Source organism: Solea solea, chromosome 5 (genome assembly GCF_958295425.1).
Source record: "Solea solea chromosome 5, fSolSol10.1, whole genome shotgun sequence".
Classification (NCBI taxonomy): domain Eukaryota; kingdom Metazoa; phylum Chordata; class Actinopteri; order Pleuronectiformes; family Soleidae; genus Solea; species Solea solea.
Genome location: NC_081138.1, coordinates 22101341 through 22126304, shown reverse-complemented (window position 1 = coordinate 22126304; position 24964 = coordinate 22101341). Strand labels below are relative to the sequence as shown.

Here is a 24964-nt window from a genome sequence, read left to right as displayed (position 1 = left end):
CACCTGATAAATATGTCTAAGCTTGAATAACTCTTTATCCCCAGTGTCCGTTTCTTAAGCACATGTGTTGTTTTCTCACACGGCCTCAGTGCCTCGGTGACGGGCATGTTTTTGGCTTGTCTGATCATGCCATTTTCGTGACATTTAAAAACGCCTTAAGGGAATTTCTTCATGTTTGGCACAAACATTCACTCCGGATCAAAGAGGAACTGATGTTTAGTCTGTGAGCACAATATGGGTTTCTTTAAATTTGGTACAAACATTCACTTCAGGAATACTTCACCGATTTGCATCTGGCTTTGTATTACTAGAAAAGGGGTCGTATTTTTGAAGAATTGTGCTTCCCAACTTCAGGTTCCCCTGAGTCGAGAAATATCTTCATTCTTTTTTTTGTTACGTGCTCACCAGTGACACTTGCAACGCTTTGTGGAGCTCTGTGTCCTGATTGGATAAAGTTTTGTGGGAATGTTTCTCTCTTTAATGTCAGACATTTTTGAGAACGAGCGACACTGAGCAAACTCCGAATCAGTGATCGCTGTCAGAATATAGAGCAGTTTAACACTGGGTTTTCACTTTCACTGTTCTACTTAAAGTCGGAAATCTATAGACCCTTTTTTGAAAAAGAAATATTTCACAAGAAATAAAAGAGTCGACATTCTTAATGAAATTAAAAATGACACTGCAAACAAACACTGCAATAACTATTGCCTCAATTTTTCTTTTAATTATTCTGCACAAACCACTGAGACCGAAGTCCTTCCAGTTTGAGAAAGTAACATTTTAAATGAAATAGTTTCTTATCAGTTACTGGTTGACGTGCCGGTTTAATGAAGGTGAAGTTGCAGAAATGTTGATGTAAATGCAGGTGTTTGGTATTATGTGTAACTGTCCTTTAGACATCTGACTCCTGCTTCCCAGCGAACTTGTGTGCACTCAATAATTTACCGTGTTGGAGATGGAGAAAGTGAAACCATCTCCATTACTTCACTCCATTAACAATTTACTGCATTCTATACTGATCTCTAATGAACAGTGCTTAAAATAAATGACAAATGTGATATTTGATTTTGGCAATAATACACGACAAACCCTGGCAATCGTTTTTACGTCATATTGAGCCGTTCATCAGCCACTTTATTATATAATAAGTCATTTCTTCATGTAACCCACCGTTTTATGAAGGGGAAGAGCAACAGATTTCCTTTATTTCAAGTTATTTCCTTGCAGACTTCCTCTGTATGTACGCTGTGGACCACAGTCTCTGCCACACAGTCATGTGTGTCTATGTGTGAATGTAACTGGAGCCCAGTTGTTTGCTGTTCCCTGTCCTGTGTGAGGTTTTGTGATCACATCAGTCATCCGTCTGCGCACAATGAGGCCGAGAGCGTCAGACATGATCAGCAAAGACTGTGTCAGAGTGGCGGCCAGAGTCCGACCCTTTAACAAGGTCAGTGTTCACACATTTTCTGAAATATCTACTATTTCTTTTGGACGTGGAAGTTGTTATCCTTTTATTATTATTTTTACTGTTGTTTTTCAGGCATTTACAGTATGTATGTGTGTGTACACATATATATACTCTATATATGTACACACACGTACATATTATCTTAATCTGTTTGGTGTTTTCCTGAGTCTGGTTACATTCCTTGCTTTCTGTTCCGAATGCCCGTAATAAACTCTGCACCCTTTGCATGGAATATGTTGCAGAAAGACTGGAAACTAACAGAGTTAATTTCATTGAAACACTTTCAAATTTAAACAGAGTTGTTTTTCATCATGTGCTTGTAAATTTAATCTGGATTCTTTTTCTTTGTCCTCTACTTGTGTTTTAACTGTACATTTGTGACTTGCTTTCTATTTGGTGCTGTCTGTCTTGGCCAGGACTCCCTTGAAAAAGAGGATCTTAATCTCAGTGTGATTTTCCTGGCTAAATAAAGGTTAAATAATAAAAAAATCAGTTTAAGATAATCAGAAATGCTGTTTATATGGCGGTGTTTATTTTAGACCATTGTCTGAATCTGGTTATAAGTTTAGAATATTGACACCCATGTAAACACTTACTCTTACTCTTTACTCTAAAGCGTTAACACAATGCAGGTGTGGACATAATTATTGGTTTAGAATTTTCTTGCAAAAGTCGATGGTCTCCATAATAATATGTTCCATCTTAATAATAATAATAAAAATGTAAAGATGTAATTTAGTAAATAATGAGCACAGGCTTTTGCTGTCCTGTTTGTCTTGAAATGTCACCATTTTAATCATAATAATTCATATCTTCTGTGGTTTTTCAAAAAAAAAATCAGCTCTTTTCATACCTTGTATGAAACGTATTATGTATATTCTATGGAAAACCAGAGGCATTACAAGAGCTTTTAGTTGTTTACATACATCTCACTGACCCTTCCTTCTTCCTTTCTTCCTTCCTTCCATCCTCATACATTCTTTGAGCTCCAAGTTGAATGTGCTTATGAGAATCGAAGTCCTTCCACAGCCGTAATCTTCTTTGCCACCTCCAGAGGGAGAAGGATGCTGGCAGCCGCTGCGTCGTCTCCATGGTTTCCAGCTCCATCACCATCCAGGACCCGCGTGACCCTCAGAACCGCCGCTCGTTCTGCTTCGACTTTGCCTACTGGTCCCACAGCGGCTTCATTCAGGATCGCAGCGGCCTGTTTGTGCCCGAGGAGGCCGACGGACGCTACGCTGACCAGGTCAGATCCCGACAAACAAACCTGAACAAACAATAGATCAGCCTATTCCTGTCACTTACCTGTGTCTGTAGTGTCCCTGTGATTTTACTTTAGACTTTTTTTGCTCTACACTTGACATCTACTCTAAATTTCTATACATAAATACAAAAGGCTGTCTTGTACACCATCTTTCTGGCTCCTGTCATAGTCCTCTAGTTTTCTCAGGAGGGCTAAAACTCTGCTTCTTCCATAGCGAGTGTAACGTAGCGTGAGAGAAACATCTATAATGTTTATATGAGTATCTGTAGACATTAGTAATATCTTTTTGAGCTCTCATTGACCTGAAGCTTGCATAGATGTGCAATGATAACAACAAAGGTCCTTGGCAACTGGTTTACATTTGGGTCTAAAGATGTATGATGATGTTTATCAGTTCTTTAAATGTTTTCAATTTGCAGGACAGTGTTTTCCAGGACCTGGGAGAAGGAATACTTGAAAATGCACTACAGGTAAACATCATCATCATGTGAGATTTGATTCTGTGCTTCTTGTACAATAATTCCTAATATTAAAACCCCTGTATCAATGTCTCCAGGGTTATAATGCTACTCTGTTGGCCTATGGACAGACTGGCTCTGGGAAGAGTTACTCGATGGTGGGCTATGGCCCGAACAAAGGCCTGGTCCCCAAACTCTGTGACCGACTCTTTGAGGCCATTCGAGGAAACCAGGAAACCAGACAGTGTCAGGTCTATACGCTGCTTTATGCTTTTATCCTTGAGCACAGAGTTCTCTGAGGTTGGCAAATGTAAAACTCTCTGCAAACGTCTCTATTCTTGATGACCACACAGGTGTTTTTCAGTATGATGGAAATCTATAATGAGCAGGTAAGACTTTAGTTCTTTAAACCTTTTCTTTGTCTTTTAAATTCAGCAGCTTTTTTTTTTATCATGGTTTATTATCAGGTCAAATGTTTTTTTCCCCTCTGTCTGTGGTCCAGGTGATCGACCTGCTGTCTCAGGGGTCACGTACTTCAGGCGGGCTCCGAATCCGCGAGGAGCAGCAAAGAGGTTTCTATGTGGAGGGTCTGCGTACAGTTCCATGTGACAGCGCACCACAGGTGTGCCATGACAGGGATAAACTGATCTGTAGCCGAGAAGAAAACTGATAGGTTTCTGTATTTCTGACTGAATTTGCTTTTGCTGAACACATAAGTAAGATTTATGTAGATTAAGAGAAAATGACAGTTAAAACACCCATAATTGAGTTTCGAATCATCATTAACCCTTAGAACACAGAGCATTTAGGATGCTGTTTTTTTTCATTTCTATGTTAAAACGTAAGAATGTGCAATATAGAGTCTTTTTTTGGACATTGCAATTTTTTTGGACATTGAGAAAAAGACTTAAACAAATCTTAGTCTTATACTGTATACAAATTTCAAATTCAACACGCACAATCTGGTGTTCATGTACAACTGCAATGTTTTTCATTTTAACATGCAGTGAATTGTAAATAACTGCCAGATACTGAAAGTTATTCTCACTCACAGGACATTTTCTGGCCCTTTTATGGGTAAAATATATATATTTTTTAAAGTCCATACAGACAGTTTGAGACTTAGGTGTTAAAGATTACAACTATATTTCTATATTCATGGATTATGACCTCGATTACCCTCCAAAATCGGATGTGTTTCATCATTTATGGTGACTTTTCATTCATCCTTATAGGAAAAAAAACATGTTTTCCTCAACATGGCTACATAAATCACTAAGCGTCGTCATATAGCACACCCTTCCATCGTATACATGTTTGTGTAGGTGGAGCAGTTAATGGAACAAGGAACCAGGACTCGAACCACAGCTGCCACTCACATGAACGCCAACAGCAGTCGCTCGCACATGCTGATCATTCTACAGCTCAAACAGGTACATGACACATCCACATGTTTATTCCACATGTTTCCAGTGACCTTGAGGGCACCAGACAAAGGAGAGCATTAAGGTTCCTCCATGTTTCCTCACTTGATTGACTGATTACTGTCACTCCCTTGCAGATCTTTTCCAAAGAGAACATCACAAAACAGTCCAACGTTAATCTCGTGGACCTGGCCGGCAGCGAGCGTCAACGGTCGTGTGGCTCTGAGGCGGATCGACTCAAAGAGGGCACAGCCATCAACCTGAGCCTCACCACGCTGGGAAACGTCATTAGGTTCAGTCAGACCCGATGTTTAAATGCATCTTTTGGTTCCAGTTAAGGTTATAACCTGCTCTCTCTTATCTTATCTCCCTCCCGCCAGTGCTCTGGCTGACGTGGCAGTCGGGAGGAAGGTCATCCATATTCCCTACAGAGACTCGGTTCTCACAAAGCTGCTGCAGTCTGCACTGGGGGGCAACAGTCGCACCGTCATGGTAACAGACACTGTGGATGCTCAGGGCTTAAAAACACTTTGCATTTCCACACACGCGTCTAACACGCTCACGATTATGTTAATACTCAAACCAGGGTCCACACAGGCATGTTTGAACTCACATTACAGTGTAGCAGTGGGGATTTCTCATTTATTTATTCATGTATCTTATTTTCAGAGTATTACATGTAAACACAATACATGAGACATTGGCACTGGCCAAGGTAAAATCACTCTGTTTTTAGTAAATAAAAAAAACAATCTATTTCTGTTTATATACATACCTCACACTTACATTAAGTAGTAGCAAAGATTAGTAGAAAACATCCAAATACAAAAATGTCAGCATATCTGAAAAAAGTAAATCAAATAATTAAAAAATAAATGAACAAATAAAATAATATTGTAAAAAGGGATAAAGGGCCTGCTTTAATGGAACTTGATAGCCGGGATGTCTAGAATAGTCAATTGTTAAGGATGAGAGCACTTTTTCGGGGAGATAATCTTATATTTTAAAGTGTGGATCTAATAGTTTTGACAGGATCTAAGTCTTGGAATTTACAACGCTTTATTTCATCTATGGTTGCTAGAAGGGGATCTGGTTTTTTATCCATCATTTGTCAAGTTTATTCTTTATTCTTTTCCTAAACCTGTTTAGTTTCACCTCTTTTGTACGTTCTTGTATTATCTGAGCGTGGGTTGTGTTTGATCTGTGGGTGCTGGCGGACTTCCACGGGTAACGTCAAACAAATTTCCGTGGTTGCCGTCTTCTTCGTTGCCTCTTTTTGACCAAAACAAGAGCGTGACACCAGCATGACAGGAAAGTGTTAAGTGTTACAGGGAGTCTGTGGAAATGATGGGAAATGTCTAGGGCTGAACAATTGATCAAAATTGCAGTACTACTGCAATTTTCAACTTTTGTAAGCCAGAATGTGTGAAAAATGACCATTTTAGATTAAATATCATCGTGACCTGTTCACATCATGTTCTACAGACCGAAGAAAACTTCTTTGTTTCTCACAGATCTGCACAAGTATCACACAGTAATCATTTTAAATATGTTCTTAATAATTATACATGCGGCACCATCCTTTGTCAGAGATCTAAGCCCTCTGCAGGTTTATCTTGATTTTAACTCATTAAAATGAATCATTTGTCCAAGATTGCCACGCTGAGCCCTGCCGACATCTGCTACGAGGAGTCACTTTCAACGCTGCGCTATGCTGAGAGGTAGCTACAGCAAGTCTGCAATGACTTTCTTCTTCCACCTTTTACTTCTTAGCCGACCTCTAACCTTCTCACCCTGACCTCCCCCCACTTCTTCAGGGCAAAGCGTATCCAGAACCGGCCAGTGGTGAACGAGAGCCCCACCGAGCGTCTGGTCAAAGAGCTGAAGGCTGAGAACGCCAGACTGCTGCAACGACTGAGTCGCCTCGGTCAGGAGGGACGAAGAGCCAACGACGAGACCAGTGAAGTTTTACAATAGTCTGAATGTGTCACTGCCACGTCAACAAACGACATCACAAAATAATTATAATTTGGGATAATATTTTATTACGAACAACTGCTGAGTGAGAAGCAGTTTTTACTGTCTTCAGTAAAAAGGTTAAGGTTAATAATCCAGCCTCGGAAACAACTGCCTGTAAACTGAAAAGAGAGTTAAATGTAATAAAACACATAGAGCCTCAGGTATTTATTCAAGTCATACTGCCTACCCCATCTTTAATCTAATTAAATTACATTTGCAAAGACAGTTGCATGTCAACAACTTAATCTCACTCAGAATAAAGAATACCATAACCTGAATAAGGTCATTATAATAACAAACATTACACAGATTAAAGCATGTGGGGTAATCTGAGTGTTAGTCACATAATGTAATCAGATCTTAATGTCCCACAGCAGCAGTGTGGTAATGTAACTAAGTACAAATACTTTGTTACTCTACTGTAAGTACAAAATTCACATATCTGTTGTAATCCAATCCAACTTTGTTTATAAACACTTGAAAAACAACAAAGTGCTGTACATCAGAGATAAATAAAATATAAAAACATTAGACCTAATAGACCTAAGAACAATAAAACAATAAAATACTGTAGAAAGTATAAAACCCACACAAATAAACAAGTCGTACAATGAAACTATAAAAACGATATGTTACAATTTACTTTATTTATATTTCTAGCAACTTTTACTTTTATTCCACTACATTTCTATTCTATTAGTTACTCTTATTCAGAATAAGGTCAGTAGTCAGATTATTGGTGTCCAGAGAAATGTAGTATGTCACAGCAGAATTACACAGGACTCAGCAGGTGACATCTGGAAATGTGTGTGTGTTTGTTTGTTTGTTTGTTTGTTTGTTTGTGTGCAGAGGAGCTCCGACAGCTGCTGACCAACAACGAACTCCAGATCAGAGCCATTCAGACTCTGTGGGAACAACACCTGCAGGAGGCGCTGCGAGACTGGGAGCAGCAGTACGCTAACATCACACAGGTACAAACAAACCCAACACACCCTCACAGAATCAGCAGTGCAGGAACAGACATGTGCGGGGTGTGTAGTTTCAGGTGAGCGTCGGAAAACACAGAACATGAATGCACTTGGTGAAGGTTTGAAATTAAAACATCTTTGCACGTCAACTAGGGGACATTTTGGTCTTTTGTTGTCTCCCTCTGTCTTTCACGACGTCTCCCCATCACTGTCAGGAGAGGAGGATGATGCAGATGCATCCCTACGTCCTCAACATTAACGAGGACGCTCAGCTGTCTGGTGTGGTCAAGCTATTCATCCGGGAGGGTGAGTCTGAATCTCTGAAATCCTGTTTTTGTTTTCCTCTTTTTCCACTTTTCTTGTATCAGTTTTAGTGTCATTATTACTGTGTTGCATTTCAGGGGAATGGGACATCGGCCTGTGTGACTCCTCACCAAGATCCATCGCTATCAAGGGCCTAGGGTGAGTTTTCATCATTGATCCACAAAGTGTGAGTTATTTGTGTGTGTAGACTTTGTGTTTGTACAGATAATGGAAAGAGCCTTTCAGAGATTGAGAGATGACCTCAGATCATACATCACATATTAAATGTGTGTTTATCAACCTGAGGAAAAGACGGAACAATCAGCTTTAAAGAGTTCTCACATGTGTGTTTTTGTGTGTAGGATCCAGGAGCGTCATGTCGTTTTCAGAAATGAACAGCGCCGAGTCACACTGACCCCACACCCAGGGTCAAGGGTTATTGTCAATGGACAAGCTGTTTCCCAGACAGCTGAGCTGCAGCACCTGGTGAGTCTCAACACAACCACAAACTTTACTGGTATGTCAGAGTGATGTTTACACACTTTGTAATGTTTCTCTCTCTCTCTCTCTCTTCAGGATCGTCTCATTCTAGGATCTAACTGCACCTACCTGTTCATTGGTTTTCCCTCAGAGAGGGGCGGGGACGAGTGGAGTCGCTATGACTATGACTATTTTCAGTCTGAGGTGGCGGCTGCTGAAGGCATCCACCTGGGTGAGGGGGAGGATCAATAATCTGAAGTAAAGGAATTAAAGTGAAAGCTGCTGTCAGCAATGCCATCTTTTGACTAACTCTTTCTATTTTGTTGCCGTTAGAATTCCCATCCCTCCTCCCAATGTCCCCTCATGTGATATATCTTCATCCCAGGGCAAATATCAATATTTTTATTAACAAATTAGGTAAAGTAAACAGTTCCTGCCAAAAATGAATGAGGGAAACTGATGCTGAAGTTACCAAAGAGTGAGTTTACAGCGGGATAATGGTGGAGAAAGCTACGTTAAGAGTTGCCTCATCCACGCTCAATACATAGACTTTATGCACTTTGTTCTCTGTGTAAATACAGAAATTCTGACGTTTTCTTTTCTTCAGTTAGACAGATATCGTGATTGTCTTGCAAAATATTCATTATCGTATCGTATCGTGAGGTTACCCACCCCCACTCATCACATCGATGTGATGAGGGATACTGGAAAAGATGCTTCTAGATTTACTATCGGAGCCGTGAAACTGAGGGGCCCATTTCACTGAGCAACAACTCTAGAAACTCAGATTTGATCTAAAGCATTGCACTGCAAAGCTTAAGGATAAAGTGTGTAACCTCTGTCGCCCATCGAAGGAATTCTGAGTAATTACCAAACTCCCAAATCTAGCACCACCCCACTCCCCACTACCCATTTGCTGGTTGTCCCTGGAATGTCCAGTTTTTTAGCAGAAGAATCACCTTCTGAAATGTTTCTTTGGTGTTTTCAGTCAGACTTCACCAGCACTACATGGCTGTGGTGATTCCACTATGCGCCCGTCTGTCTTGACATAAAACTCATAGTTTCCTGTGCATGCACAGCTATACAGCTACATACACAGAGAGTCAGCGTTGTGTGACCTGTGAATGTAAAATGAAAAGTTATGCACTGCGGCTTTTAGGCAATGACTCGTGTCTTCATGTGTTCAGGTGAGTCCAACACCGGCTGCAGTCAGACAGACCCCAGTCTCCTGGCTGTTTTCTACGACTACATTAAACTGATGCCAATGGTGGCTGAAGCCAATCAGATGAGTCAGGAGCTGAACAAGGTAACAGAACACACACACACACTCTTGGTAATCTTCACATGCGACATAAACTCATTTAGATACTTACTGTCCTAAGACAGTATAATAATAATAATCCATCTTGTGATGATCCTGTCAAAGTTGGCGCTAATGTTCACTTGGAATCACAGATGATATAAAAAAAAAATAATAATACACATTTACTTATTTATTAAATAAATAATGCTCTTTTTTTGCCGGCCATATTTGTAGGGGGTGGAGTTTAAGTTGGAGATCAAGAATTTGGCGCTGTCCGATTCAAAAGGCCACGATCTGGAGAAAGACATCGTGGTCAGAGTCACCTCAGTTGGGAAAAAACAGGTCTGCCTCTATTTTCCATCCCTCGTTTACACATAAGCCTTTCTTGTGAATCCAAATTCAGTTTAGGTTTGTTATTGGAGCTCAGTGTTTGACCCCCTCCCCAGGTGTGGATATGGTCCAAGGCCAAGTTTGTGAACCGTAAATTCCTGATGGAAGACGTTTACCAGCAACATCAGGCTGAGCAGAGAGAAACCCCTGTAAGTAAATAAATAAATAAAAGCAATAAATGTGTAAATCGTGCAAACATAATTATTTCTTTGTGTGTGCGAAATATTTCTCTGTTCAACAAACGTTTGTTTTCTGTTCATAAGGAGGATTTAAACCACAATTCACTGGTTTCTATCACGTTCACCTTTTGGCCCTACATTGGTATCAATGCAGAAGATCATTAGAGCCATAGCTGACTTTATAATAAGCTGTTTTACATGGAAATGGAAATGGAAAATTAGTTTTTCTTGTTGTGTTGCTGCTGTCAGACCGTAGAGGGACTGACGTCAGCTGCATTACCCAGAGATAAAGACCCGTTCTGGGATCCAGTGGAGCCTCTGCTCCTTGGTACTGCTCACCTGTGGCTACAGTCTTTGGCCTTCCGCATCCCACTGGAGGAGCAACTGGAGGTAAAACCACACACACACACACACACACACACAGGTTTGCTCTTCATCCATAGTGCAGAACCCTAACCTTTATCCTAACCGTAACCTAAACCCAATTCTAACCCCTACCCTAAAACCAGGTCCTTACTCCCAAAAAGCCCTTAAAAGATGTGAGGACCAGCTAAAATGTCCTCAGTCTGTATGGGTTATGTACGATGTTTGACCCTTAGCCCTAAACTTCACCTGAAGTTTCAAAGAGTAATGTAAAGTAATGATTTAAGTTGGGTCTTCAACTTCTTTGAAATACAATCATATTTTTGCTTATTGAATCAATGTATTGATCCAGATGAATTGATCACTACACTGTAATGTGTGATGACTGTGTCTGTGCAGGTGCTGGGGTCAGAGGGCACAGAGGAGGCCATTCTTCAAGCACAGCTGGTTCCCTGCAACTCCACTGGACTGTATGACACACGCAGACACACTATACACACATTAAAGGGATAGTTTAGTTTAATAAACCTGAATCTATCCTTTTAATAAATAAAAATCCCAGCCCACTCAGTGAGGACGACATCCTGATCGACCCGTCTGAGTTACTGGGACGGCGGCTGGACTTTCAGCTCGTTCTGGAGCAGTGTTGTGGTCTGCGCTGGATCAGAGAGGCCCGAAACAGAGGGGTTCAGATTGGGTAAGGCAGTCACGTGTGTGTGTGTGTGTGTGTGTGTGTGTGTGTGTGTATGTATGGGAGGAGATAGAAATTCATATGATAGGAGTTTGAAGTGCTGCTAAAATGTGGAGAGTGCAGAATTTCTTTTGGTCCACAAGTGATCGAGCAGACGATGTCAGAATAATCACAGGGTTAATGAGTATATAACATTTAAATAGGACACCTTTGTAATTTTACTATTTCTAAAGTGGGGAACATTATACAGTATTAGATATAATACTGATAAAATAGTTTGTTCTCCCACGTTCCTCCTCATCCCTCTCTCTTGCCGTAGTTTCAGTTTGTTTGACTGTAGCCAGCCCCTCTACACTCCAGCTGTGTGGCACAACGTCAACCCTCTCCTGGATCACAGAGTTCACTTTGCGTCAATCAACACGTCCCAGCGTCTGCTCGACTACCTGCAGAGCAGTGCTGTGGTGCTGGAGCTGTGGGGTCTTCAAGGTGTATAATTGTGTTCATCCTGCATCCCACTTTCTTTCATTTCATTTCACGTTATTGCCATGTTTAAGTGTGTGTGTGTGTGTGTGTGTGTGTGTGTGTGTGTGTCAGATGGTTGTACAGACTTGGCATCATCTCTGGAGAGAGTGAGGATGACCACAGAGGGCGTGTTTATCATCGATGACGCGGACCCGACAAGTGCCGCAGTGAGTCTCTCTCTGGCCTGTTTATATAATAAATAATACCATACATATATTATGATAAGGTGTGAAACAGTAGACACTTGTAAAATATGGATGTCTAACGTGTGTGTGTGTTTGTGTCACTTTAGGGTGTAAATTCTCCAGAGCTCAGCTGTGCAGTGCGAGCTCTTCAACAGGACGTGGAAGAACTAAAGAGTGTTAATGCGTCACTGAGGAAGGAAAATCACAGTCTGAGAGAACAACTCAATACAGCCAGGAACGGTATGCATGGTGTATTGTGTGTGAATGTTTTGGACACACAGCGCCCGCTCTGATCTTCTGCTGCTGTAGCCAATCAGCTTCAAGGTTTTATATGATGTGAGAGATTTTCTTCTGCATACGTTGGTTGTAACGAGTGGTTGTTTGATGACTGTTGCCATTCTATGGTCTTTTATTTTCCTCACTGGTATTTCCACCTGGAGAACTGCTGCTCTCTGGATATTTGTGATGTGTGGATTTGTGTGCCTCCCCAGGTGGATGAGAATCTTTCAGAAACTTTCAGCCTGCTTTTCTCACAAAACATGTTTGAGGAGTGCCCACATCTTCTTCAAATATTGTCAGATTTCCATGTGTTGGACATCGTTGGAAAGCTTAGAAACTACACTTTATAATAATGAATCTCTCCTCTTACGACCTCCATCCCTTTGTTGTTTCAGGTGGTGATGTAGGGCGTGGTCGCTCGCTGCGTCCCAGCTGCGATGCAGAATTTGCTCGCGCTCTCAAGGTTTTCTACCACAGTATGACCTCAGTCAGAGCTCAGCTGCAGCGCCTGCGCAGACACAGGCCCAGTGTATGTACACCACTGTGTGTGTGTGTGTGTGTGTGTTTGCTATAGACGGAGCTGGTTAATACAAAACTCCTGATAATCTCACTGAGATTACAGTGAAGTTATAATGGTAACCGCTGACGATTTCACTCATTATCAAACATTTTTATTGTGATTTTCCTTTCTCCTGACTGGACTGAAAAAAAACAGGCAACATTATACATGGTGCAAAAGAGTGTTGGAGGAAACTTTCATATACAGTTTAGTATTTATATGTTTTTAAACCAGCAGTTACACCTTGTTTCCAGGGTATTCTTTTCTGTCTGTCATTTACAGACTTGGCTCCCCAGGGTTTGATAGACAGAAAAACATTTATATATACAAGTGAATGCAGATGTGTATGCAGAATGGATGTATATGCATGTGTTGCTTTTTAAATGCCCATTTTTTTGGGGGGGAATCTCAAATGCACCCTTTTTAAGTTGAATATATTATTATGTAGTCATCAATTGAAATGTGAAATTCTCTGAATGCAATAATGAACCCTTCTACATATATTTTAATACTTTATTACATTAGAACAAGTGCACCCGCCAACTATCCGTTTAGATAATTTTCTTGAAAGGTTCAAAGAGAGTGTTAAGTCAAGCTCTGTATAGCTTGTTAAGACATCAAAATAAACAAATACATAAGGAAAGAATACTCTCATCTCACAAAAGAGTCATACACAATCAAACAAGGATAAAGAGGAAAAAATAAAAAAAAAAGCCCTGGGTGGAGTAACCCTGACACAGCTGCACTCATAGGTTAGACAGGTCTTTTTTTAGGCTTCCAGACCCCTGAAAAAAGCAACTGGGAGTTATGTTTGCAATAACTATAATTTATTTAGCCATCTTTTGAAACATGGAGCGGTGGGAGATTTCCACTTTTTTAACAAAATAACAACAATGAAACTTGCAATACAACTGTCTGAAGAATTCTATTTAGTTACTCATGTGACACACAGTCCATACATGGTGTCTGAAATCTACTGTACAGTGGACACAGAGCTGTGTGAAAACTAGATGTAAATCCTGGCTGCAACCTGTGTGTTTGTAATTTATAGTGACGCATGCGTGTATTTCCTTGTGTGTGCTCCAGGAGGACTCTGACCTGCTGGGACTCAGACTGTTCACAGACGAGCAGAGTCGTCTGCTGAGGGACTTTTCAGAGCAGCTGGAGCAGAGCGTCTGCACGCTCAAACAAGACGTCGCCGCCATTGTCCGGCGGAAACGGGAACGATCGGGAATCTGGTCCTGAGCCGAGTCACGGTCCCTCTGGTCATTCTTTGTTTATTCTACAGCACTGCAGGATTGTGAACCGCAGGATGAGGATAGTGGCACATCACTGCGTAACTGTAGTGTGTTTTATATAATGTGGTTGCTGAACTAAAATTTGATAGAATAGAGTAGAATATAATCTCATTCATATCTTTGTCATTGCACATTCACATTCAACAGGAAATTGGATACAGTCCTGTCAGTGCCACATCTGCTTATATATAGAAAAAAACATTTCACATTCTACATTTGCTTTAAGTATGTTTATGTCTCTCTGGTTATGTTATGTTATGATATTTGCAAGGTTTTCATCTGTACCTTCACAATGCCGTAATAAACTAGACCAATCATTTGATTCAGACCACATGGAATAATTAGCCTGTGTCTGTCACTTATAATATATGTAATTGCCAAAAACAGTGATAGTTCCACCACAATGACTGAATAAAGACGTGGCTCTGACGAGAGAGCTCTTCCACACTTACAGTCCCTAGCTTTAAAGGAAAGGAAAATGTAATGGTTTAAATATGATGTTATTTAAGGTGGGCATTATTTTGTCTTAGCAATTCACCCTTCAGAATGAATGCAAAAATCACAAAAGCAATGAAAGTCTATAAAATGTTTATTAGACTGCATGTGAAACAGGTCATTACAGTCCCAAAATGCAAATAAATTAAAAGCCAAAGTACAACTCCGGTTTCAGAATTCAGAAAAGGTACTGCACATCATGACAACATCATCAGAATTAACAAGTCAAGTCATGTCTGGTTGAATGACATGTAAGACATGGAAGTAAAAAAAAAAAGAAATAAGGATTTAGTATCACTCTCTCATTGTAAAGACGCAGAAGCCCGAGAGTTAATGTCTGAAGAAGTCAACGACAGCACAGACACTTTGTTTAGGTCCAGAAAAAAGACGAGTGTGGTCACATGTGCAGGAGGAGCAGGCGGAGGACAGAACATCTTTGTACGACAGATTCACAGGAGGCAGTTGGTCTTCACTAACTCATGTTTACACTACGAGGGTTAAGGTAAGGGCTAGTGGTTGAGTGGTGGTTAAGTTTAGAGTAAGGGACAAATGACCAGAATCAGAAATACTGAATTGATCCCCGGGCGTACATTTCTTTTAATTTATGTCTTCACAATTCTAGAAAGACAGAAATGTGTATGAATGTTGATGAAGAAATAGACAGAACCCATGATAAATAAGAATCTAAATAATAATATCCATCAATGGCAGTAGTTCAGATTTATGAATCTGGTATGTGTGTGTGCACCTCTTTCTGTTGAGAACAAACTTTGGTTTAAAGCTGTTACTGTAGCGAGCAAGGAATATTTTGGCTGCTCCTGATCACTTTAAAAAGAGTTCTCTGAGGGTTGACACTCTGTTTTAAGAGTTTATATTAAAATTAAGAAATGGTTACACGTGTTGGTGTGATATTAGGTTACAAAAATGACGCCATTGTAGCCTGAGTGTGGTGTCGAGCTAAGAAAAGCCTAAAAGGGTCAAAAAGAGTCCTCACAACTATGGAGAAATGTGCGTGAGTGGGTCCAGAGAAGGGTAGACGTGAGGTAGGTAAACTGGAACTTGAGGGATTGTAGAACAAAACACAACCACAGTAGAGAGACAGTAACACTACACACTTCCTGTAAAATGTCCACAATAAATGTAAAATAATGACATAAATGACAACAGATTTCAAAATAAAAGCTTTTTCAAAAAATGACACTATGGTTTATACAGCTGTGTGACTGTGGACACAGTGATGAGTGGCGACCTGAATATTCCGGTCGTCCGGTTTGTTGTTGTACCTTGAAAAGATTGTGAAGCAATTTGAGGCAAACGTTCAGACACCGACAGTGAGTGCACAACGTACTTTGTCCAGTTTGTTTTTACGCATAAAAACGTCCATGTTCTATATAAAACAACCCTGTTACGTCACGGAAAAGGTCACAATAAAAGTTTAGAACATACAAAACCACTTGCGTCTTGTTTCTTACATGCGCACGCACACACACACACACACCTGCACATACACACTGACTGCGAAACAGCAGTTGATTTTCACAGTATAAAAATATCTTGCAAAACCGCTCAAGAGAGGTCCACAATGTTGCATGAGGCTAATAATCGTGCGTCTCTGATAGGGCTGCAACAATTAATTAATTAATTATTAATTGACTACTAAATTAATTGTCATCTATTTTAATTTGTCTGAGTATTTTTTCAGTTTCTTCACTGTGAATAATGTTCCAATCAACACTTTTTGTCATTAAGATTCTTGACACTGAAACTGATAACAATCAATTCATTGCAGCCCTCGTTTGTGTTAATCCACCCAAAGATTAAGATTATTAACAGACCGAAACAAGTCTCAGATGAGAAGAAAGAACGTTGAAGATTTAAGTTATAAAAGCAATGCACTGCAATGTTCACATATTTAACAGGAAGTTCTGCAAGATGATGCAAAGAAAAATACATTTGTTTGTAAAATGGTGTTGGGTTAGGCTCTGAAAACTGGTGTCCAATCCTCCAAATCCAGGACGCGAGTTCACCTTCAACAAACGCCAGGTCACTTTGTAACAAGTTTGGCTCCGCCTCTTTGTGTCAACTGCTGTGTAAACATCTGTTTGTCTGTTTGCAAATGACAAGCAGGCACTTCTCACGAAGGGAAAACTCTGACACACTTCAGTGCATTTGCTCCGAGGGCAAAAGCATCACGGCAGCATACGGACAATTATTCATTTTGAAAGTTTTGTGGCTTCTCTCAAGCACTGGTGCCGCCGTTCTCGTCCACTCGACTGTTACTCGCCGTGGTTCCGTGCGTGATGACGGGAGGCGGAGCCTCCGACATGTCTCGCTGGCTGCCGTGCCTGGAGTTGCTGTCTATCTGGTGCAGACTGCTGTGCGTGGAGAGCGGGTGGTCGAGACGTGGCATGCTGCTGTGGAAACTGCGCTGCTCGGTGCCTCTGTACGCCAGGGTGTCGCTTCTGTGTAACAAGGGGGGTCAAAAGTTATCCTGATTCAGTCCAGATGACAGACTGAAAAAGAAATCAGGTTTTCCTGTTTTTACCTGTCGTCACGAGTGCGGCGCAGGCTGCCGTGGTAGCTGGTCTTGCTGTGAACGCTGCTGGCTTTACTCCTGGTGGAGGCGGCGTGACCGTGGTGACTTCTAACGGGTTCGTCCAGATCCTCCAGGACTGCCAGGTGAGTGGAGGAGGCGTGAGTGGAGGTGCCCTAGAGTCACGACAGAGGGATAGAAGAGATTAGTAGTCATTTCAAAGTTTTGATAGAGCATGTCATTAGTAATGGTGATAAACAAATACTGATCCTCTTCTTTCACTGTATTTGACTCCTGAGATGCTCATCACCAGGGTTTTTTCTGTTTTTCCTCAGGGACGCTACTGCTGTTTCTTTACAATAGTGACTAAATAATTTAACATCTGGAACCACTGGGGACATTACTGTCTGAAACCTTTTATGTATTATAGTAGCTTTATTGCACACTTAAATGTTCCATATGCAAATGTGATGAATGCATGAATTATTTCATATATAAAATTGTTATTGTTATTTATTTGGCAAATAACAAACTGAATTCACCTTTTTATAGCCACATTTAAGCCGGAGTTTCTTCTCTGAGAAGTCAGAAATGAATCAAGCATAACATTCAACCACTAAAAGTAATTTACAAGTTGTTTATATTTATTATAATTTATATGCTTTACTATTTCTTTCCAGTTTTTTTGTAAAACAGTGAATGATAACATCAATAATTATATTATTTTCGCATTAAAAATGTAATTTTGGTTAAAGAACTTTTACATACTGGTGTATTAACCATTACAGAAACATATATATTTTTAACCTAGATATCTTTTTATAAGATGAATATTTGTGATAATAATTGTGATAATAATAATAATAATTCATCAACAAATACAGTAGGTGAATGGCAAAGTCGATCTTAGTATACCTTAGATACGTTTCCATGAATATGATATGAATCCATTGTGATTGGATTATACTATTACATATTTTCTGTTTTTATCTCTTAAGTTTTCAGTTATGTGCTTAAACTATTTTAAAATAGTACATAGTATAGTACGAATGTGCATCAATAACATCCCACTCATCCAGAATTCTGATAATTGTTTTTACTGTATGAAGCTATGAAGACCTGGGTTGATTTAGAATTTTTTTCCTTCAAATATAATTTATGAAAAACTTATTCTTTACTGTGCTTGTTCAATAATAATGATAATAAAACTACAATGACTTTTTTGTGAAACAGCTGTATCTGGTTCTCCCGCCTACCTGAGTGGACGTTCCTCTGGACTTCCTTATAACGGGGGTGTTGGGTTCACGCAGCAGAGACTGGGTGAAGTCCGGCTGCTCCTGGAGCACCTGGCGAGACTCGTTCACGCCGCTGCTGCAGGGAGAAGACGGAACAAGTGAGGCGAGGAAACGTGCAAATGGGCAACACGGGACCAAGAGGAGATAATGAGGTTGAAGGAAGAGAAGAGCAGTGAAGCAGGAGAGAGAAAATCAGAGCTAAGAGACGTGTGGGGAGACAAGAGGGAGAAGAGTGTGGAGAGGAGGGTAATGAAAGGTGAACAAACAGAGAGGAACAATAGAGAGGTGAAGGACACAGCAGAGGTGGAGAGAGAGAGAGAGAGAGGAGGGGTAGTGCAGAGGATACTCGTGTGTCGCCATGGTGATAGACAGCAGGTAAATACGTATGTTTACTCCTGATTTATTTGTTTAAAGCAGTGACATCAAATGAAATTCACTCACTTTTCCTCACACTTTAAAATAAGCACCAAGACCAAAACTAACACCACACAAGCTTCTGTTCCACGCTCATCTTACTCTTTGCGCTGGCGTCCGTGCAGAAAGCTGGCCCACTCGAAACACGTCTTCTTACTGCCCACCCAGAACACAGAGGGGATGCCCACCACCAGCATCATCAGGTACTTTATCAGGAACAACACCATGACGGGGCGACTGGTCTGCTCCACCTGCCCACAACAGAGTTAAGATTAAATATTATATCAGCAGACGAGACGACAAAGACTAGTGACAGATATACTGTTGTACTGTTTCAAGTCCAAAATAACATGCATGTAAACACACAGAAATGAGAATTTTAAACTACACTTAACATAATAGAATTAAATAATATGCAGAACACAGGACCCGACAGCAGAGGGCAGCATTTTACAGAGGTTTCATAGGCAACATTGGATTTGTTGAACACTTCATGTAGCTTGTTTTAAGTTCCCTTTTTAATTAAAAATAGACAAATTGACATCGCAAAACTTCCATTAAAGACATATTGATTTAAAAAACAAAAAACCAACAACATATAATCTAATAACTGAGTTTGAAAACAACCTGGGGCTTCTACAAACAATGTCCTAAGTAATTGAAAACTAAATGAATAAAAGGTTAGAAAAACAAAACAATGTATAGATTCACAAGTTTAAGTGATGTGAGGGAGTAAAACATGATTAGGAACACATACAAATATTATTTACATAAATTATTCAGTAATGTATTGCCTGCACAGGTAAAACACTAAAACGTTAGTTTAAAAATTATGTCATGATGTTTCATAAACTGAAATGTGTCAATGAAAAACAGTATTTTTCACTAGGTTATACTAGTTTTCCTTCATTTGCAGTTCAGACTGATGTGACAGTGAGTAGATAAATGCAGTATTTTAGTTTAAATAGAACATGTAATTGTGTAGCAATGTCTTCTTTTAGGTTAACAACCTGTCCATTGCTGCTGCTGCTGCAGTTGCCGTTTCCCTACTTCCTTCCTATGTGTCCTCACAAGTGCCGTGAATATTGTGGAGGGTGATGACTGGCACGCAGCCAAACGTCACCAGAAAGTCTCTTTGTGGACTTCTGGCTCCTGAATGGACAAAGTGCTGCAGGAGACTGGAAGAGTTTCCTCTCCGTCAGTGAAAGCTGTCAGAATACAGAGCTATTTAACACAGATTTTAACTTAAGTCTTTCACTGACAGACGCTTTCATTAGCTTTCGTCGGCCTTTCCCAGAACGAGATTAAATGTCACAGATCTACGTGCCAATATAAAACTAGAAGCCGGAAGCCTTCTGTAAATTATCACTCACACACACACACACACACACACACACACACACACACACACACACACATGCTGGTTTTGCTTCCTTAGTGTGGACACTCACAGACATAATGCCTAACCCTAACCCTTAAACTAACCCAAAAACCAGGTCCTAATCCTCAAAAAGCCTGTTAAAGTTGTGTGGACCAGCCAAAATGTCCGCACAGAGATAGGTTTGCTTGATAATTGGTCCACACGGCCTACTAAAGACATGTACACACACACACACACTGGTTTCTATGGCTTCAGAGGACATTGCATTGACTTACATTCATTTCCTGGAGACTTACTCTGACCTTAAACATAATTACTACTGGCCTAACCCTGACCCTGACATTAAAACATGTCTTCTCCTTAAAATGTAGTAATTTACATTATAGGGACATGATGTTTGTCCCCATAAGGAAGACACGTCCCCTTAATGTGACTGTGTAAACAGATCTAAGTCCCCACAACATTAGGAATACCAGATACACACACAAAGGTGCTGGTTTTGCACTCTTTGTGTGGACAGTCATACACATAATGCAGTTCCGAGCCGCTTACCCTAACATTAACATCACAACTAAATGCCTAACCCTAACCATTAAACCAGGTCTTAATCCTCAAATGTCCTATAGGATTTTCTGCGTGTGAGACATGCAAATATACAGAAACCCTGTTAAAGTTGTGTCAAAATGTCCTCACAAAGATAGGCTTGCTTGACAATTGGTCTACACAGCCTACTACAGACATGTACACACACACACACACACACACACACACACACACAAAGAGAGAACAATGCCCACAGAATCTTCAATAGTACAAAAATACACAATTGTAGCCTCTCACACATGTTAACATTTGCACCCCCAGGGCAAAGATCAAATAACAGCAATATTGAAATTCCAGCGCAACAATAAGACGTGAAGGGGGTCGTCTCCTCGTGTCCTCGCTCTCACACACACACACACACAGACACACACACACACACACCTGCTCCCACCGCTCCTCAATACAGTAACAAGAAGGACTTATCTTTCATCACATCACTATATCAGCACTGTATTTTAATTACCACATAAACAACAGATGCTTCTGAAGTCTGAAGTTTCCACAGTCTTACATTCAACGTGTGGGACTAATGAAACACTTTCATCATATTGTGTGCGTGTGTGTGCGTGTGTGTGTGTGAACTGTTTGTGTCTGTGTGGTTCACATTTGATTTGGTTATCAGGCAGTCTATAACACGCACGTCACTCCCACCACTCTTCAAAACAGCTACAAAGACGTTACAGAGAGCACACGCAGCAGAGCATGTCCGAGCAAGCCCCGAGTGGGTGAGTGAGAGAGAGAGAGAGAGAGAGACAGACTGAAAGTGTGTGTGTGTGTGTGTGTGTGTGTGTGTGTGAGAGTGAAAGACAAAGAGACAAAGAGACAGAGCAAAACAGAGATGACAGTCTTGTGTGGAGCCAGTCTTCAGAGCTGTATTAGCTGAGCTAATGATGTATGCTGAACTTTGACCCCCCTACTTCCACAGATACCTACTCACTCAGCCATACCACACACACACACACACACACACACACATAATCTTTGTTTAAGTTTATTACAACTTTAATCCTGTAGCTTTGTCTTTTTTTGTGACTTTCTAACTATTAAGTTTTCCTCCAGCAAAGAAACTAAAGTAGAATCATATTTTACATCCCGATGTTACCTCCTCCTCACAGATTAAAGCACTCTACATATGCCTTGGTTTTTTTTTTTTACTTTGTAAGAAAGTCAAAAAATATTAAGACAAATACACTTTTTAAGGAGAAATATGCATCAATTTAAATGAATATAATAAAACTGAATGTAAGGTCGGTAGAAAAATTACACCATCCACATTTATATTTGTACCATGCTTTCACTATGTTTCACTACTCTACTTTATTTATCATCGGATAAATACATTTTGAAATAAAATGTCTTTCTTTTTTTCTTTCTCTACCTTGTATGGACAGGGGATGTGGTAGCGCTTGCAGTTCTCCTGCATCCACGTTGTCTCCCAAATGTTCCGGTAGGTGTGTTCGTACAGGTAGCACCCGATCACAGTCAACAGGGGCGCGAGGTAGAGCACAGAGAAGACGCCCATCCGGATCATAAACTTGACTAGTTTGGTCTGGTTTTCCTTCTCCAGGGGAATCTCCATGCGGACACGATTCAGAGCCACAATGCCCACCAACAGGAGGGAGACGCCCACCTGGAGAGAGAGAGAGAGACAAACGATTAGTCTGGAGATGCACACATCCATTTATGACGCTATCTTTCAATCGTTACACCCCAATGACACTAGTTCTATCTCATCCATCCCATCATAAATCTGTTCACCACATCATCCCACTCGTCTCTCCTTCCACACACACGCCCACTCATTCATCTTCCGAATGTACTCACCGCCACGTTGAGGCAGAGCGGTGCCAGAACAAACCACCTCAGGGCGTCGATGTCATACAAGCCTATGAAACACACTCCACTGATCCCATCTCCTTCGATTTTGTTCAGGGCCAACAGGGTGACAGTCAGGGCCCCTGGGAGCCCCCAGGCCACGGCGTGGAAGAGGAGGGCTTTCTTCTCTATGGCTTCACTACCCCATTTAGGCACGGCGGCCAGAAACCAAGTGATAGTCAGTATGACCCACCACAGACTGCCGGCCATGGTGAAGAAATACAGGACCATGAAGAACAGGGTGCAAACCTGAGAGAGAGAGAAAGGTGTGTGATCAATAACTGATATTATCTTGATCAGAATCTACAGATTCTACATCCAATTCATCATTTTTACTAAGTGCATTCATGGCAGAGCAGGAATGCACCGATCCTGTGGCAGTGTAAGGCAAGGCACTTCTCAAGGGCAACTCAATGTGCTTTACATAAGTAATGTTTTAGAACATTTTTTTGGAAACATTTGAATGAATCCCAATTATAACATACAGTAAATAAAACAGAATACAGAGTAATAAAAGAAAAACAAAGTTAGTCTATAATGGAGTTTAAAATGATAATTTTTCTCTAAAATTATTAAAAGAAAATGTAAAGTGCAGAAGATAAAAATTAAAAAAATTATTTTTTTTGTTTGTTTTGTTTTTAAATGTAATTGATTTTAAAACCATCTTCCTGAATGTCTGACTGAAACAAAACTGAAATAAATAAATATAATTAAAAATCCAATTAAAAGAAATGAAAAACAAAAAACTACTAAAAAAAGAAACATCAATAGCAGTGTCATTACATGCTCAGAATTTTCACATAGGCACAATATGCCACTAACATTTCTATTATTTGGAATTTCAATTACATTTATTTTATTTTTTAGTCAGATATTTAGGAAGATTGTTTCCCAAAAAACTCACACGTTAAATCCAGGTTCAAAACACTGCTTTTCTCAAAAGACAACTTTTACATAAAATCAGCATGAAAGTGAAGCTCCCACCTTGTTGTGTGAACCTTGTGTTATAGTTGAGGCTCTGAACTGAGAAGGGCTGACACCGTTACACGCCACCCTGTCCTCCAACAGGAAGCCGAGAAAAAATATCAGCGACACCATGACGTAGCACACGGCGTAGAAGATTATCGGTCGCTCAGGGTATCGAAACCTAATGCGAAAAACAAAAACACATCTACATATGTTGCATATTCTTTCCATGTAACTTTTTTTTAAACCAAATCACGCTCAGTTATTTGATATCAGAATTCAGACGACATGCAGTCATTCAAACCTGGTGACGTCAATGAGAAAAGTCAGGAAGGTGAAGAGCGTGGCGGACAGGCAGACAATGGAGACGACTCCTATGAAGTATCGGGTAAAAGTGAGCTCCTGCTGGTTGAAGAACATTGAGGGACACGGAGCAGAACAGTCTTTCTTGCCCATGAACGAGTACCCGAGGTCAGGGTCGACCTTGAGCTCTCTGGGGCACCAGAAACCATAGTCTCTCTGCACCGTCATGGACGACTGGTCAGTGGGGTCAGAGCCCGTGAGCAAGTCTTCAGCACGAGGATAAGGCTGATCACAATCTGGGAACCTGGGAAAGTGAAACCTCTGTTAGATTATGGAGGTTAAACTGAGACACCCCCCCCCCCCCCCCCATCTAAAAAAGTGATTTTTTAGAATCCACTTTTTTTGTATATATTACATATAATACAATAAATATAAGAACAACATTCCCTTTCAAAGCATGTTTTTAACATTTAATTCTTAACAAGGTTCAAATGTATCTGTGCCAAATTTAAAAGCATTCTTTAAAATTGTTTTTTTTTCTTTTTCACAAGGCAAAAAAACCAACCATTGTGACCTTTAACACCCCTGTGACCTTTAAACTACCTAATTGAAATGAGGTCATCTGTGATCTGTTGAATTGATAGGTGTTATGAATTCAAAGAAAAGCAGGAAGCAAAGAGACAAAACAAACTGCTGCTGTCCCATAACTATAATCCATCAAAAAATTTGAATAAAACCCAAACCTGTTGCACTCCATGTCCTCTGGCCAGGTGACTCCAAATATCTCCATGAGTTTGTGGCACTCGTCTCTGGCTCGCTGGCAAAGAGAGCGGCACGGCATGGACACCCGGCCATAAACGGTGCACACGGGGGCGTAGAGGGCACACAGGAACATCCTCAGGTCAGTGCTGCACACCAAGTTAACCATGGGATGAAATGGCTACAT

General features: G+C 40.5%; 2 protein-coding genes across 2 annotated transcripts in view; one reads left to right on the top strand and one right to left on the bottom strand.

Annotated features, from left to right (window-relative positions):
* Nucleotides 1–851: 851 nt before the first annotated feature.
* On the top strand, nucleotides 852–14834 carry kif28 (kinesin family member 28). The gene is made up of 27 exons (XM_058629864.1): nucleotides 852–1447; nucleotides 2523–2714; nucleotides 3152–3202; nucleotides 3289–3441; nucleotides 3544–3579; nucleotides 3693–3812; nucleotides 4516–4623; nucleotides 4752–4906; nucleotides 4995–5106; nucleotides 6268–6335; nucleotides 6432–6574; nucleotides 7483–7604; nucleotides 7817–7907; nucleotides 8003–8063; nucleotides 8267–8390; nucleotides 8481–8616; nucleotides 9572–9690; nucleotides 9922–10029; nucleotides 10134–10226; nucleotides 10506–10646; nucleotides 11019–11089; nucleotides 11182–11316; nucleotides 11630–11796; nucleotides 11905–11999; nucleotides 12125–12257; nucleotides 12692–12825; nucleotides 13942–14834. Exons 1-27 carry the CDS (start codon nucleotides 1373–1375, stop codon nucleotides 14098–14100), a joined length of 3102 nt encoding a protein of 1033 aa, XP_058485847.1. The 5' UTR covers nucleotides 852–1372; the 3' UTR covers nucleotides 14101–14834.
* Nucleotides 14835–14845: 11 nt separating this feature from the next.
* Nucleotides 14846–24964, bottom strand: part of LOC131459770 (frizzled-3-like) — an 84338-nt gene continuing 74219 nt past the window's right edge. Inside the window, exons 3-11 of the mRNA XM_058629863.1 lie at nucleotides 24762–24958; nucleotides 24020–24322; nucleotides 23734–23896; nucleotides 22699–22998; nucleotides 22253–22504; nucleotides 18993–19141; nucleotides 18438–18552; nucleotides 17194–17357; nucleotides 14846–17110 (exon numbers count right to left, since the gene is read on the bottom strand). Coding sequence (XP_058485846.1) covers nucleotides 16888–17110; nucleotides 17194–17357; nucleotides 18438–18552; nucleotides 18993–19141; nucleotides 22253–22504; nucleotides 22699–22998; nucleotides 23734–23896; nucleotides 24020–24322; nucleotides 24762–24958 — 1866 coding nt within the window. The 3' untranslated portion in view covers nucleotides 14846–16887. The remainder of the gene's footprint in view (nucleotides 17111–17193; nucleotides 17358–18437; nucleotides 18553–18992; nucleotides 19142–22252; nucleotides 22505–22698; nucleotides 22999–23733; nucleotides 23897–24019; nucleotides 24323–24761; nucleotides 24959–24964) is intronic.

Excerpts from the sequence above, each read along its gene's own strand:
- kif28 (XM_058629864.1), top strand. The coding sequence starts at position 1,373 with ATGAGGCCGAGAGCGTCAGACATGATCAGCAAAGACTGTGTCAGAGTG. Across the intron at positions 8,391-8,480 it reads CAGCTGAGCTGCAGCACCTG|GATCGTCTCATTCTAGGATC; the intron begins GTGAGTCTCAAC and ends CTCTCTCTTCAG. Across the intron at positions 10,030-10,133 it reads CCTCAGTTGGGAAAAAACAG|GTGTGGATATGGTCCAAGGC; the intron begins GTCTGCCTCTAT and ends CCCCCTCCCCAG.